This window comes from Cyclopterus lumpus, chromosome 13 (genome assembly GCF_009769545.1).
Source record: "Cyclopterus lumpus isolate fCycLum1 chromosome 13, fCycLum1.pri, whole genome shotgun sequence".
Taxonomy (NCBI): Eukaryota; Metazoa; Chordata; class Actinopteri; order Perciformes; family Cyclopteridae; genus Cyclopterus; species Cyclopterus lumpus.
In genome coordinates this window covers 5,405,019-5,420,489 of record NC_046978.1, presented here as the reverse complement: position 1 = coordinate 5,420,489, position 15,471 = coordinate 5,405,019, and the positions used below count along the sequence as shown (strand labels likewise).

The 15,471-nt window shown below is 42.4% G+C and overlaps 1 protein-coding gene across 3 annotated transcripts; it reads left to right on the top strand.

Moving 5' to 3' along the window:
* Positions 1-811: 811 nt before the first annotated feature.
* itpkcb (inositol-trisphosphate 3-kinase Cb) lies at positions 812-15,445 on the top strand. 3 transcript variants are annotated; one of them, XM_034548354.1, is made up of 9 exons: positions 812-985; positions 2,557-2,596; positions 2,745-3,867; positions 11,402-11,501; positions 11,592-11,805; positions 12,221-12,425; positions 12,944-13,045; positions 13,311-13,382; positions 13,519-15,445. In XM_034548354.1, coding segments are annotated over exons 2-9 (2,028 nt in total). In that variant the 5' UTR covers positions 812-985; positions 2,557-2,594; the 3' UTR covers positions 13,729-15,445. The 3 variants fall into 3 exon arrangements, with proteins under 3 accessions (XP_034404245.1, XP_034404246.1, XP_034404247.1); XM_034548355.1 differs by having other exon boundaries at positions 2,699-3,867; XM_034548356.1 differs by lacking the exons at positions 812-985; positions 2,557-2,596 and having other exon boundaries at positions 2,603-3,867.
* Positions 15,446-15,471: the final 26 nt, after the last annotated feature.

The following is a 15,471-nucleotide window of genomic DNA, read 5'->3' as shown; positions in this document are numbered from 1 at the left end:
CATCAAAGCACAAACTCCAAAAATGAGCGAGGAGTAAAACGGTCACTGACAAAAAGCCACATGCTGCGTTCAAGAACTAACAGGTAACACAATATTGATTTACACCAACAACATGTGATACTCTTTTTATTATCAGTCTATGGTTGAACAACCATAGCACGTTTGTCCATAATGATCAATATTAAATAAATAAAGATGACGTTATCTAATTAATAATTCACTTTTTTAATTAGATTATAAGCTATGTTAATGGGTAATATGGCAAATAAATAAAAACAATTATAGATAATACTAAGTTGTAATAAGTTATTTCCCAAATTATTTTTTCATATACATATACCCAACATTTGTGTGATGACCATTCATTAGTCTGCACGTTTTATAATTTCCAACATTTATTTTTTAAGCACAACAACAAAGAATACATTTGTGATATTTAATATTAACCAGTAATATAGCAATATGACATTAGTCAGAGTTTCAACAGAGAAAATAAATAAAATGTTGCTCATTTGAAATGTCCTCAATAAAGATTTGACATTATTTTTGGAGGCAGACTGTTTGAGAGGATACAAAGAGAAAGTCTAAGTCTAGGTGTGAGTGAAGGCACCACTTTCTCCTCGACAAGCCCGTCTCAATTCGCGTACATGGTGCAGTCTGATAGTAACGTTTTGTTAGACTTAATTAAGACTTAATATAAATACAAGTAGTTTAAGTCACTTCAGGTGTTAGTTGAAGTATCGGAGCTTGAACGTCATCTAGAGCTGCCCTTGTTTTGACAAGCGTTTCCTCTTTTACTTCAACCACATGCTGATACTACATTACACTGACACACACACACGCACACGCACACACTGCTAGCTGAGCAAACAAGGCGCAGACACATCCCCTTCAAATCCTCCTGTAACGTTATAAACCTGCACATCTCTGTCATCCTTTAACAGCTGCTTCACACACATCAGAGGAGGAATTCGGGATCAGTCTGGTAAGTTTCGGCTGTTTCCTTGTGTAATGTGATTTTAGCTTTCTTCTGCCAATTTAAAATCTGCTTTTGGAAGTCATGAAGCTATTATGTTGCGTGTTTTCTTAATCACTAAATATAAACATTTAAGAAGAACAAACGTGAACAACATGTCTTGTATTCTTATAACATATCTCTTAGTGATTAGTCCATACAACTAAAATATATACATATTTATTTTAGATTAGATGGATTGGCTTAATAGGCATTTTATTTTAGAGCAAAAGTGTTTTACCATGGCCACATAGGTGTGTGTGTTCTGTGTTGTTGTTCTCCATGCCAGCAATAGCTGCACTTGCTGGCTGGGGCCGACACACAACAAACTCCTGGGACATAGTCAGTTCTTGGAGGTCGACTGTAGTCCACACACACACACACACACACACACACACACTCACACACACACACACACACACACACACACACACACACACACACACACGCACACACGTCAGCATGGCACAGGACTTTTAGTTATTCCTCGCGGTGTGAGTCATTATGTATGATTATTTATGATTACACAAGAATGCACTCGAACAAATGTGTGTGTGTGTGTGTGTGTGGTACGCTATGAGTTGTTCTTTCCATTGTTGTCCTTCCTGTCTTGTTTCCTTTGTGTGATCATTCCTTCCTCACAGGGTGACTGTAGTGCTGTCAAAGTAAAGGACAGTGAATAATACTCACCAGCTCACTGCGCCTCATGTAAAATGATTTCATTTTTTCCAGGATGCCGCACTGTGTCACTTGTGAAATTATGAAATGTGTCTTTTAATAGGCAAAGCCTACAATTTTGTGTTGAATATTAATGTGAAAACTGAAGTTTGTGAATAGCTATAGGGTGGAATTCATAGAGGATTGCATCATTCATGAAGTTTTCTATTTTACCAACTATAATTTACTATCAATTAGGAGCAAACATAGAAGTTTAATGTAATTAGTGCCCAATTGATAAGTCGATTCAACTTTTTGTTTACATCAATAAGTTTAATAACTGATTAAGGGTTAAAGTTATGTTTTAACAGATACCCATTGAGATCCATAGGAAAATGCTGAAGTGATACAACAAGCTTACCTGAGCAAGAGCATAGTTTCCAGACACAGGAGGGCAGTATGACTCTTACTAGTGAAAGTCTGGGGTCTGAAACTCCCTGAAACCTTATTTCTTTGCACTTGACTGCTTTATTGTCATTTTTAAATCACTCTTCTTGTCATATTTTCCTGGGAATATACTCTCGGTATTGGTGCAGTTGGTTTGACCCCCCCCCCCCCCCCCATGTCAGATATTTATTCGGCACCAGGAAATAATATCTGACTTTCAGAACTGATAAATCACAGATTATTTGACATTGTTAATCCAGAAAGGGTGATTAATGACAGCCAGTGTTTACTGGGTCTCTTATGCAAGTGCTTGCATGTGTTAATGATTACATTATCAGCCTGATAAAGCATTTAAAGCCAAGTGAGTGTGTTAGTGTAGTAGGCTATTGCTTATGCATGTGTGTGCCAAATTATTCATCATCTGTTTGTTCTCACAGATTGGAACAATTCCGACGTGGGAAAAAGGGAAGGAGCAATGTAAGTTCCCCCGGGTTTAATAAATGGATTGTATTAGTAATGGCGTCATATAAATAGGGTAGGCTTACTGTTCAAGTGATTTCAACTTCTTTTTTAATTCAGCTACTGAGGGTGTGTCTGTGTTCACTGTTACTACTACGGCATGCAGGATGGGCCAAACGCGCTCGGCTCTTTCGCACACCGCCGACATTCCGAGTCGAGCGAAGTGGAAAACAGGCGATACAGCCCAGCGGCTCCGTGTCTGCGGATTTAGGAGCGGAGAGAAGCGTCTGGTTGACCAGTCAAACAGGAATCCGATGAAAAATAAAGTGCTGTCGTGTCTGGGAAGGAGAAAGCGAGACTCCAGCCCAACAGAAACGGCTTTAGGTTGCGGAAACGAAGCCGGAGATCCAGCAGCGCGCCGCGATCACAGAGTAGGAAAGTTGCCGAGGGACGAGGTTGTGTCGCCGGCTGAGGAACACCGAGCGTCCCCGGGTGGTTTTGAGTCGCCATCCGGCCTCGAGGATAATGTGGAAGCTGTCCAACACGTCGTGAACCAAGAGGCAGCGGCTGGCTCGTCCGATGAAGCCGGCGGAGCGGGCTGCGAGGAGCCACAATCCCAGCGAGAAGACAATGCATCGGGTCCCCCGACGAGGGCCATGGAAGACCAGCCACGGGGGGGGAGCGAGCGGGGTCGTGTTGTGTCTGGGGCTCGGGAGGCTCTGAGTCCGGCCACGCTGCTCCCTTCGGACGCCGAGCGGACTTTCTCCGACTTGTCCCCGGATCAACCTTTGGATCGCGGACTGACAAAAACGGACGATCCCACTGAGGGTAACATGACCAAACGTGGCTGCAGTAACGTGTCGTGTCGGCCCAAAGCGGCCGGGGACCCAAGCAAGTGGTGTCCGGTTGAAAGTGAGAGCCGAACGGACCCCGATCAGCCCCCTCGTGGTCCTCCAGAGGGCCACGGTTTCCAAGGACCCATACCGAAACTCATCATTACTAGAGACCCCAGTCCGATCCGTTCTCAGGGAACACCGGCCTTGCGATCGGAGCTCAGCACCGGCTCGTGTCTAGACCCTCACCCGGACGACGAGTCCCCCTGCTCGGACAGCGGCTGCGGAGGGTCCCCTGCGCTGATGCGGTCACCGAGGAAGCTGTCCAACTCCTCCTCCATCGGCCTGTCCTCCGCCTCGTCCTTCGAGGAGTCCGAGGACGACTTCACAGGGAGCGACATCGAGTCCAGTCTGTCTCCGGCCCGGTCCATGTGTAGCCCCGACGATGGGACGGGGGTGAGTGCATGTCCTGTGCTTTCCACCACACACACGCTTTGTTGAAACTGTCAGTGCAGTTCAATACTCACAAACACATGTCCAGTTGCATTACACTAAATAAGTCATGAAAAGGTCTAACACTGCTGCGTCTACCAAAAGTGCAAGTATTGCGCAATCGACCATATACTCTGCCACCCCAAACGTCTCATCCCTCAACAAATCAGCCAGGTGTTAAATTACTACACGGCTAAAAACTGGTTTGAGACAAACAATGGAATAGAAAGGATAACATGAATCCACACACACACACACACACACACACACACAAAATAATGTGTCTAATGTGCGGTTCAAATTCCTAATAGTTGGACACACACTGATAATGAAACAAGACGATAACACATTTACACCAGAGAAGAGGAAACTGCCTCTTATCTCAAACCCCCACCTCTGTCCCTTTACTCCCATGGTTCATGATCATCAGGCTTTTGCTCTCGCCCATTTATATACAAATGTGCTACCACAGCAATCTAGAAGTTAGTTTACTGCCCGAGGTTGAGGGGTTTCCTCTCCTCCAGACGTAAAATGCAGTTTAAAACTTCCAAGTAGGAAGTTGAGCTGTTTCCCCCCCTGAGGCCCCGATGCACTGTTGACTCCAAATGCTTGGAATGAGTCGTCTCGAACACAGGATGTCTCCACTGCAGTCCTCCGGTATCTCCATTAAGGCGTGCATCTTCACCAAGTATGCACTTTGAAAGATGTTCATCTGGCAGCATGCCGTTCACATTGCCCTCAACAAAGTGTAGAAACCTGGACGAAGTTGTACTCGTATGTTTTTCAATAATTTAGCCCCAGTTATTTTTCCATAGTAGACGCTCCACCCTCGTCTGGCATTTCATTTTTTTTCTGAGAAAGATAAATACAAGACTAAATAGAGGCTATGATCCAAGTCTGATTTCATGATAGTTGTTTGGCTGCTAGTGTCCCCGCTTTCATGTATGTATACTGTCATTAGCTGGTATCTTACATACTTGATGCTTTATCTGACAGTGGAAATAGGCCTCTAATCGAATATTGATAAGTGAGTGTACTCAGGTCTACGCAAACTTAAATTAAATCCTATTGTAGATCCTGAAGGTCCAGATGGTAAATATAAAGTCTGGGTTTTTTACATGATAATTATTTGGAGACCAAGTTAACGTCTTCAATATGTTTTGTCCGTCCCGCTGTTTTAAAACACAAGAGATTTAGTTTAAGATGTCACAAATCTTCACATTAAAGACGCTGAATCCAGAGTGTTTGGAGTTGGGGCTTGGCAATATGTCGATATTATATCAATATTGTGAGGCTATATATTGTTTTTGATTTTGGATATCGTAATATGGCATAAATGTGGTCTTTTCCCAGTTTTAAAAGCTACATTACAGTAAAGTGATGCCATTTTCTGAACTAACCAGACAGTTCTCGCTGTTATTTCCCCTTTACCCACAAAGCCATTATATCCACATTGCTGATTTATCATAAACCTAATTGTGGAAATATTTTGTGACAGTCACAGTATCAATATCAGGGTATATTTGGTCAAAAATATAGTGAAAAGGTGATTGAAACAATTAATCAAATATCAAAATATTTTCTGAATATTTAAGGTCAATTGATTAATTGACTAATAGTTTCAGATCTGTACAGCTTGTGATGCTTCTCCCCTCATTGGGAATGGGATCAGTGTATTATTTTCTACAGCTTATGACTTTTCCATATTCAAACAATAATGCATTTCCCCCGAGTTATTTTGTGGTATAGGGTACGAAGTTGTTTAACGTCTAAGCTTTGAATATAATGGATGAAAAAAAGAATAATAAAACTCCCATTATAGTGGCGTTAACGTCTCGCCTGGATCCGTCTTTACAGGGGGATTTCCTGGCTGTCACACTGAAAGAATTGAACTTGAGCTGTTGTAACAAACATGACTACGTGCACATTTTGTCCTCTCGCAGTCGACTAAAATGTATTTTATCCGTCATGTAGTAATCAAGAGGACGAGGGCGTGTGTCTGTTGTTATTGGTGTTACTGGGCTGCTGCTTTAAAAAGCAGCAGCCCAGACAAACCAGTTACATTTCGCTCACTCTGTGAAGTGAGCAGATACTTGCTCAAACATGCTTTCTCAGAGCGTCGGACACACACGTACAGCGATGCCGTGCTGCATTCAGAGTTCAGTGTGTGTCATGGAAAATTGGGCTGAAGCCAGAGCCGGTTGCTAGGTGACAGAGTTGCCATATATGGTACTTTTTTCTCTCTCTCTCTCCTTGTCTTGTTCTCTTTCTCACATACACAGTATCGACTCTGTCCCTGACATTTGAATGATATCAGATGTTAATTCCTACAAATGTCTGCTCAGTCAACGAAGAACATATTATTTTATGATTTATTATAAGACTCTTTTTTTTCTTCTTAATATTTTCCCCCTGAAACCCTATGAGACATGCAGTGGAACAGAACAACAGGAAAATGAGCGTAAGCGGACAAAACAGAGACAGTGAAACTTGGATCCCGTGGCCGACATGTGCTGATGATTCTTCTTATTTATGCAAGATTATTTACATGAGCCACAATTGCAGACTTGTTTTCCGTGGCACCCATTATACAAAATCCCACACATCACTCCCACACCCCTTATACACATAATCCATGCCGCAAAGAAAAAAGGAAAGAAACGCACTCCATGCTGGTGGTATGGATCCACATTTCTTTATAAACTACTATAACTCTGCTGCATGACAATATATATATTAACACCACATGCAGTGGTGGAGGAAGTATCCATATCCTTTAATTCCGTGAGCGTTATACTGACATCAAAGGATTATTATGAGTTAATGTGTAAGTGGCAATTTAGTAGTTGGTGGAGATGGAGCTGAATTTAAGCATTTGATGTGCTTTTGGATATACAATAATGTAGTGGAGTAGAAAGTACATTATTTCCCTCTGATTTGTAGTGGAAGTACTTTCACATTTGAACTTTACTAATATGTGTTCACCTTTAGTCCATCACTGATGATATTATATTTCTCTGTATCCAATAAATATTGGTGATTTTAGTTTTCCTTATAATGGATATGAGATTTTCTTTTCTTTAGTATGAATGGTTATACTAAAGGATTGAACCAGCAAATATTGAGTATATTTCCATGATAAATAATACAACAAATACTCCATTATCCAAATTGCTAATGAGTGAGACTGACTCATCACTAACAGACATACAATAGAACAGTGCATGCCCCATTAGATAGAGAGGACAATTACAGACTCAGAGAAAATATGTACAATAAATACACAACATTGAATCTCAAGCCCTGCCATCTTCTGTTCCTTCAGGCGCCCACCACAGATAAAGACTTGAGTCAAGGGAAAGGGATGTGGTTTTAAAGTAGTGGAGTAAAGCTCTGACGGTACCCGAAAAAACACCCGCAGTCTATGCACATGTAGACACTCGTGTAGCTGATGATAGTCGTCTGACAGGTTCTACATGCGCACACACACACACACACACACACTCAGTGCTGAGGAATTTGTCATACAGACAAAAGGCGAGCATGGGAAGGCATGTTGTCCCTACCCCCGTGAGCCTACAGGAGATTGGCTTGGGGCTCAGGATAGACCCTGTGGGGATTAGGAGATGAGGGAGCGACGAGAGAACAACGGTGGGACTGAAGGGAAAGAGAAGATCGCTGACTGTGGAGGTCATACCTTCAGGGGGAGAGAGTGAATGATTTAGTGCAGGGAGTAGAAGCAAAAGGGACCAGTTCAAGCAGGCAGATGGCCGAGAAAAAAGAGCCACGTGACAGATTTAGTTATGTGGATGTGCTTGATCAGTAAAGAAGATATATTGACAATGTATTTCGAGAGGAAGGGAGGATTGACTCGATGTTGTAACGGGAGGAATTGTGAATTGGGATGACAAAAAGAGGGTGTAGAGAACGAGCAGGGGGTCAGCGTGAGAAATGAGCGTGAGCTTTTAACAGAGGAGGATTATTTACCAGGCAACACAGTGTACAGCAAGGGTTTACGGACTGAAGCTGAATCCCTGGAATAAGAGGGAGCATTAGCTCTGAGCTAACGGTGGACCTGTAGATAGACGGTTTTAGGTGATTTGAGAAGGATCTCAGGCCGACGGGGAGACACCCAGCCCTGGTAGTGGTGGCCTTTGGAGACCCTGGGCTGATGGTGCGGAGCACTCTGTGTTGGCCACGTTCCCGATTGGTCTCCGTTGCGGTGTGTGCTTCTGTCTGCGCCTCCCTCCTCCTCCACTACTGCTCTGTCTGCCAGGTAAGAAATGGAAACATCGAGTCCAGAAATGGCACATTTCTGTCCAGGGCAGCAATGCAGACTGACGAGTTTATTTGCTCACGCAATGATGAGGGTAGATTATATCCGGTTTGGAGTGTGATTGATATCTGCTTTGTTTGTCAAAGCGCTTTGTAAACTATGTAATGCTTTATGTTTTTAAAGGTGCTATATATATCATTATAATTATCCCTGCTGATTGTTGCTGTTACAGTACGTTATGGTTGATTGGCACACACACACGCATATGCAGTTAGTCCTGTTGAAGTGATTATCTCTGTAAACTGGCTTCTACCTTAATATGTTTCAATATCTTTAATAGAACAGCCAGATGATCAAAGAAATGTGCATTGGATGATTTTCAGAAGACTCTGAGCACAAAATAATCTCCCAGTAAAGAAGTGGAGTTTATGTTGATGTTACAGGCTTAACATAAAATGCTACTTTACGATTATCCAACCAAACATGAAACTTTGAGCAAAAATATTTGTAATTATTATCTAATTAAGAAGACAAAGTTTCCTCTGTATTCATGTTCAGCTGTAATGTGTGTGTGTGTGTGTGTGTGTGTGTGTGTGTGTGTGACTGTAAAGACACATTATTGTGGTCTGTGTGACTTCTCCCAGTATAACCATTGTCGTCATGTAAACCGGAAACGTGAGTGTTGCTTCCTTTCGAACACCAGAGACATCATTCCCAGACAACATCAGAGGGGATGGGATTAAGGAAAATACTAGTGAATGCCTTTGGGGCAAAAATAAAAGTTAAATAAATTAAGTTTGATTGAGATTAAGTGGTAGAGACGTATAGGAATGTGACTTCCATTTGCTTTAAAGTAGCATCGCATCGTTGGAGAATGAAGAAGAAGCGTATACAACACAGAGCAATGACACAAGCTCTGCGTTTTAGATCCGTGAGTTATATAAAAGAGAAGGCGGAGATGGTGAAGGTTGAAATGTGACCTCAGTGTTTTAAAAAGCTTGGCTGTGTGGGATGAAGAGACGGCAGAACAGTTCCAGATTTGGAACAACAGTCCAGGCGTCCACATATCATTTCATGGGATTATCTGCATTAAACGTCTCCATTAGCAGCATTAGCTCTGGTTGTGACTGGTCATGTTAGTCTGATACATTTGATCCCACTGAGGCAAACTGTCAGCTTGAAGCAATTAGACAGAGAGCCCCTGATGGCATCAGAGAAGTGAAAGAAGAGTGGCTGGAGATTTGGGTGTCAACCTCCCCTGATGAGGACTGAAGAAACTAATACTGTAATAGCAAAGTGAAAAGAAACCCGGGACTGCTGGGTAAACATAGTGTGTGCTTTGCCCACTAACGGATGTAATTTCAGCAAATTGTACTACCGTGTTGGCGGTTTCTCAAGACAGATCTTTTGGTTGTCAGGAAATGACAATCTTTGGCAGTCTGAGAGACAACGCATTCATATTGTAATGGCATGTGATTGATTTATTTCAATGCACTATATTGCATGATATTTGCTTATCAAATACCCACCAAAAAAACACCTACAATTTAATTACACAGTGATTAAATACAAAAAAAATACAGCTTAAACCTAAATATCAAGTATGATCCTGTGACAGTAAAATAACTATTGAACTAGACAACACCCGAATTAGCTGAGTCCTCAGTCTCGTAGGCTCCTGTGTTATCAGCCTTACACAAGGGCTTCATAATCATCCCTTAAAGCAGCACTTTGGAGCCAGTTTTACTGTGCACCGACCTGGAGGAGTGTCTGAATGTGGCGTAAGGTAGGGCAGGATATTTTACTGCTCTTTATGAATACAGACGAAAAAGACGAAAGGTTCTGGAAAAGCTCACGCGTTTTGACAGGACATTATCTTGTGTTGCAAATGTAGTGAAATGCAGTTGGCGTTCACACTTTTTAGCACTCTGCTTTGCCCTGACAGAGTCAGAGGTTATGTCGGGGTTAATCTGTTGATGGGATGGACGGTCTGGGAACACAGGTGTCTTGTACTCACTCATTGGTGCTTCACACTGACCAGCTGTCTGACCAAACACACACATGTTGGACATAGTTTCCCATCATAAGGAAACAAGAGAACCAATGGCTAAAATGGTTAAAGCCCACAATATATATATATATATATATATATATATATATATATATATATATATATATATATATATATATTTACTTAGTAATAAATATGTAACTTGTAGGACTGTGACTCACAGTAAGAAATTGCAAAACTGCCATCTTAAATTCATTCTTCTTCTTCTTCTAAACACAGACCCTGCAGCTTCCGTTGCATTAAGACGGTTTTATTGTGACAGAGTTTCAACAGAGCAGCTGTGGAAGGAATGCATGTAAGGAGAGCAGAGATAGGCCGACATGTAAACATGGCAGAGATGGGCCCAACAGGGAGCCGCACACTCATTCACAGATGTTATTTAGTTATAAAAAGATTAGTTTTATTATTATAGCCTCTTGTCCTTGGATTTTATTACTCGCATGAACCTTTTTTTGCCTCCGTCACACTCCTGTGTTTCTGTGTTAAACATACATTTGCATTTAGTACGCACAAAAATCCTTGTAGGAATGGTTGGAAAGACTGTGAATTGAGAAAGAGCCAAGATAAATTATATTCAGTAATGCCAGGCACGACACACGTAACACACACACGTAACACACACACGTAACACACACACACGCGCATTCCCTTTCTAAACTGGCTGTCGGTTTGTTGTGATTTCCCACACACACGTTCTAATCAATCGATGTCATGTTCCTCTCAGATTGCTTACGTCAAAGCCCTTGCACACTGTCCTTGCTCTGGTGTTTCCCAACACAGATAACCTCGCCACACACACGCACACGCACGCACACACAGACAGTAAGGCTCTGTTTTACACTACAGGTGTAGGTTTAGTAAATGTTTTATGAATGGACTTTTTCATGTCTGTTGTGCACCTGGCCTAAGCCAAAGGGGAGGATCGGTCCAGTGTGTGTGTGTGTGTGTGTGTGTGTGTGTGTGTGTGTGTGTGTGCATGCGCACCATAGGGTGTGTTTTGCTGTAATGAATAATCATCTGCTTGCCTGTATTTAGCTCACTGCTTAATTGTGACTAGAAACGAAGCCCTGGCACAGATTAATCAGATTTGGCACGACCCACCACTGTTTGTGACAAGACAATGACGTTCCTCGTTGTTTTTCTTTTTCCAGAATAAGTCCTGGCAGAAATTGAAGACCATGGTTCACCGGTCCCCCTTCGTCGTGTCCTTCAAGAAGCGTTACCCATGGGTGCAACTAGCTGGCCACGCAGGTAATACAGTTTGCATAACTGCTGCTTAACACCATCACACATGCATGGTTTTATGTGAAGTGTTTAATTCGGTCCGTCTCCTTCTCCAAGGTAACTTCCAGGCGGGGGAGTACGGACGCTTGTTGAAGCGGTACTGTGAGTGTGAGGAGCAGTGCCTACAGAAGCTGATGAAGGACACACTGCGCCCCTATGTGCCTGGTTATTATGGGATAGTACAGAGAGAGGAGCAGGATTATAACCTGATGGATGACCTGCTGGCTGACTTTGACTCGCCCTCCATCATGGACTGTAAAATGGGCAGCAGGTAAGACTCTGCACAGGATGGTAGAAGCGTATTTGTGATCACATTAATAGCAGAAACCATTTTCAATTCAGTTTATTTTGTATAGCCCAATATCACAAATTCCAAATTCGCCTCAGAGGCCATTACAATCTGTACACATACGACATCCCCGTCCCAGGACCACAATTTTATCTTGTGCTTTTGGAAGATGCAGTGGGCTTTTCCAATAGATGAACCGCTGAACACCGTTTAACCCCACCGGTTATCTGCCTCTCTTTCACATTGACTATATAATAATGGCTTTTTTCGTAGTCAACAAAGTGCTTCACAGGTTTAAAATGAGAGCTCAGACTAAAACAATTAGAAAATGGCAATACACTAAATTTTTAAAATGCATAAAAAAGAAACAATTAAATATTAAGCCTTTATGTTTCAGGACGTACTTGGAGGAGGAGCTAAATAAAGCCAGAGAGCGTCCACGGTTGCGGAAGGACATGTATGAGAAGATGGTGGTAGTGGACCCCGCAGCCCCCACTGAGCAGGAGAGGGCCCAGCAGGGAGTCCTCAAACCCAGATACATGCAGTGGAGGGAGACCCTCAGTTCTACAGCCACTCTAGGCTTCCGCATCGAAGGCATTAAGGTCAGAGGTCATCCTGGACACAGAGAACTGTGAGCATGCCTGACTGTAGTACTCAGTGCTGGCGAGGAGACGCATTGTTTCTAAAAGAAGTAAACCAATGAATGGGAGTAAATATTTATCATTCCGACCACTGGATGGACCACACGCACTGGAGAGCAAATGGAAAACACAGTCTGTTAAAGTTTCAGCTGAATGTGCAGCCATAAAGGGAAATGTTTGTTCTTTCAAATATAAATCCAGGGCTTGTTGTCAGGTTGCACCAACATTTTGCAATTTGCATGAACTGAAATGACTTATGACACTGAGCGCATTAAAAGCAGCGGTTTTGTTTTCCAGTTGAACCAGATGTGGCTGTGAATCTCTCACTCACACACTCACACACAAACACACAAACACACACACACACACACACACACACACACACACACAGCAGGAAACAGGATTTGAAGCTGAAATGAGTCTGAAAGTTTTCAATGAATTGAGTGAACAAAATATCTTGTTTTCTCGTTTCCCTCCAGAAAGCTGATGGGACTTGTAACACCAACTTCAAGAAGACGAAGCACAGGGAGCATGTGATGCAGGCCTTGGAGGACTTTGTTGCTGGCAACACTCAGATTCTGGTAAGTTACAAGCTGTTACAAGCTGTTACAAGCTGTTACTATGCTACCACTTCTGCTGCTGTTACTGCTTGTTTTTTAACCGTAAAACAGCAAGGAAGCTTTTTTTTGAAGGAATACTACCACCTTTCACTTGTTACCAAGCAAAAGGTCCTTGCCAAGAAAGAGTTTGCCGCATAACTCCTCCATAACAGCAAACTGTTGTTTGTACACGTCAGTTTGTGTATGTATTTAACAAACAAACTCTTTATTGTTCTCTTTTCCTTAGAAACTCTACCTGCAGCGGTTGGAAGAACTTCGCTCAGCCCTTGAGCAGTCGCACCTTTTCAGGACGCACGAGGTGAGACACACTGACACACACTCAGTTGTCATGATTTGTAAACGGACCCGTGAGTTGAAGATTTAGAGATATCATTCTGATATCAGTCACTTCTTTCCACATGTAAAAGTTAAACTCACCTGTTTCTCCCTCGCAGGTCGTCGGCAGCTCTCTGCTGTTTGTGCACGACGCCTCGGGGAAGGCCAAAGTGTGGATGATCGACTTTGGGAAGACGGTTCCCCTGCCGGCCCCTCAGACCCTGGACCACAGGACTCCCTGGACGGAGGGCAACAGGGAGGACGGCTACCTGTGGGGCCTGGACAACCTCATAGAGATCTTCAGCACTGTGCTCCCACAGACATTGTGAGAAGGAGACTCAGAAGACTCCAATAAAACATTGATCCAAGAAAAAATAGGAGATTACACAAACTGAGACTGACCAAGTATCCAAGTGTATTTATCCCATGTTGCCTGTGTCAGAAGAGAACAAATTCAAGCACAGGATTTCTATTGCAAAGTGGAATATGCCAAAAGCCAACGTCATGCTCGTGGAACTTGGGGACAGATGAGTTGAGGCAAACAGTCGGAGGAAGAGAAAGGGGGGGACCTGAATGCAGAACTTTAGTCACATGGACTGTTGAGAGTAGTCTGAATTCATGGACCTCGGCAGTCACGTTTTCTTGCAGACACACACCGTGACGTTGCTCATCTTCCTCCTCAACATTTCCCTCTGTTGGTCACAGTTGCACACAGCACTCTCACAGCCATGAACCTGAGAGGTGTGAAACCCTTTCACGCAGCCTTTGAGGAGCATTGGGAGTAGTGATTTTTGTCATGGACCATTTTTGATGTTTGAGTATACAGCAACACTAAAACACTGGTTAGACCAGGTGTCAACTAACTCGGTGTGTAAATACATTTTTATTTAAATTTGTTGGGCCTTAGCATAACCTCCTTACCTTGTTTGTAACATTTCTGTGCCTAACATTTTTAGAACGAGCTGTTGGATCATTCCAGTGCAGTGGACTCCTGCTATTTTTCTTCCAAAGAGTTCTCCAGCTTATTCACTGCTTTACATAATACAATCCCAAAGTTTAAAACTTCTTGCAGAAAAGTGTTTTCTAAATTTAGACTTTCTGTATGATACGCAGTGAAGCTTTGTTTTTCTCATTTAACTGTACAGTAAGCAGCTTGACGGCCATGTTTGTGTGGAATGTGTTGCACTAATGTTCCTCACAAAGCCATTGAACAATTCAAGTGTCTTAAAATGGGAAGCAGCAGTCAAGTACTGGGTTTACAGATGCAGACATTTAGACGTTGAGAACATGGATTTGATTTGTCGTTGCCACTTCATTCTCTCTGACCAGTGTTGCTTTAGATTTGCAGGGAGTTTTACAGCAACGCAGTGGTGTAAAGGGTGAAATGAAACTGGAATTACCTGATTTAGGTCTGTTTAGGTTTTTGTGAGGTTTCACTTGTCAGCTGAAACTTGATCTTAACTGGAAATTGTAAACGTGTCTTACGATTCAACAATGACACATAATCAAATAGAAGAATGTCCCTTTTAAACACGAGGACGTTGCTGTAAATCCATTCGCTACACACTACGTGTGCTTTGCGGGGTTGAATCTTTTTATGCAGGATGGAGTGTTTACAAAGAAACATTGTTATGTTTAGATATCGAGTCACAGTGCTTATGAGCATGTGTGTCATCCCGACTGGAATGCAGCAGGTTGGTAAAAACAACAACCTCCAGTCTTCAAGGCGTCCTTTGTGAGCGTCGGGCAGCACTGTTTGGGCGTGGGTGTTCATACAATTGGAATTCAAATTCAGGAAGTTAGTTTTTCCATTTCTTCAGTGTAAACGTACTGGGAGAGAGGATTAATCTAGTGTTTACAAAGTATCATATTTCTTTTCCCACAACTATCAGGTTTTCATAGAGGGTGCTGCTTTATTATTTAGAAATCTGGATTCATAACCAGATTTTGTATTTTTAAAAGGCATACTGGTGAAAATGTATATTAATTCCCTGCTTTTTTCCAGGTCATGGATGCAATAAACTGGAAATAAGAGTTTTCAGAGTATGTTTTTGCTTTTGTCAGTCTTTCAA

Coding starts and splice junctions, on each gene's coding strand:
- itpkcb (XM_034548354.1), top strand. Junction 11,502..11,591: donor GCAACTAGCTGGCCACGCAG/GTAATACAGTTT, acceptor TCCTTCTCCAAG/GTAACTTCCAGGCGGGGGAG. Junction 13,383..13,518: donor ACCTTTTCAGGACGCACGAG/GTGAGACACACT, acceptor TCTCCCTCGCAG/GTCGTCGGCAGCTCTCTGCT.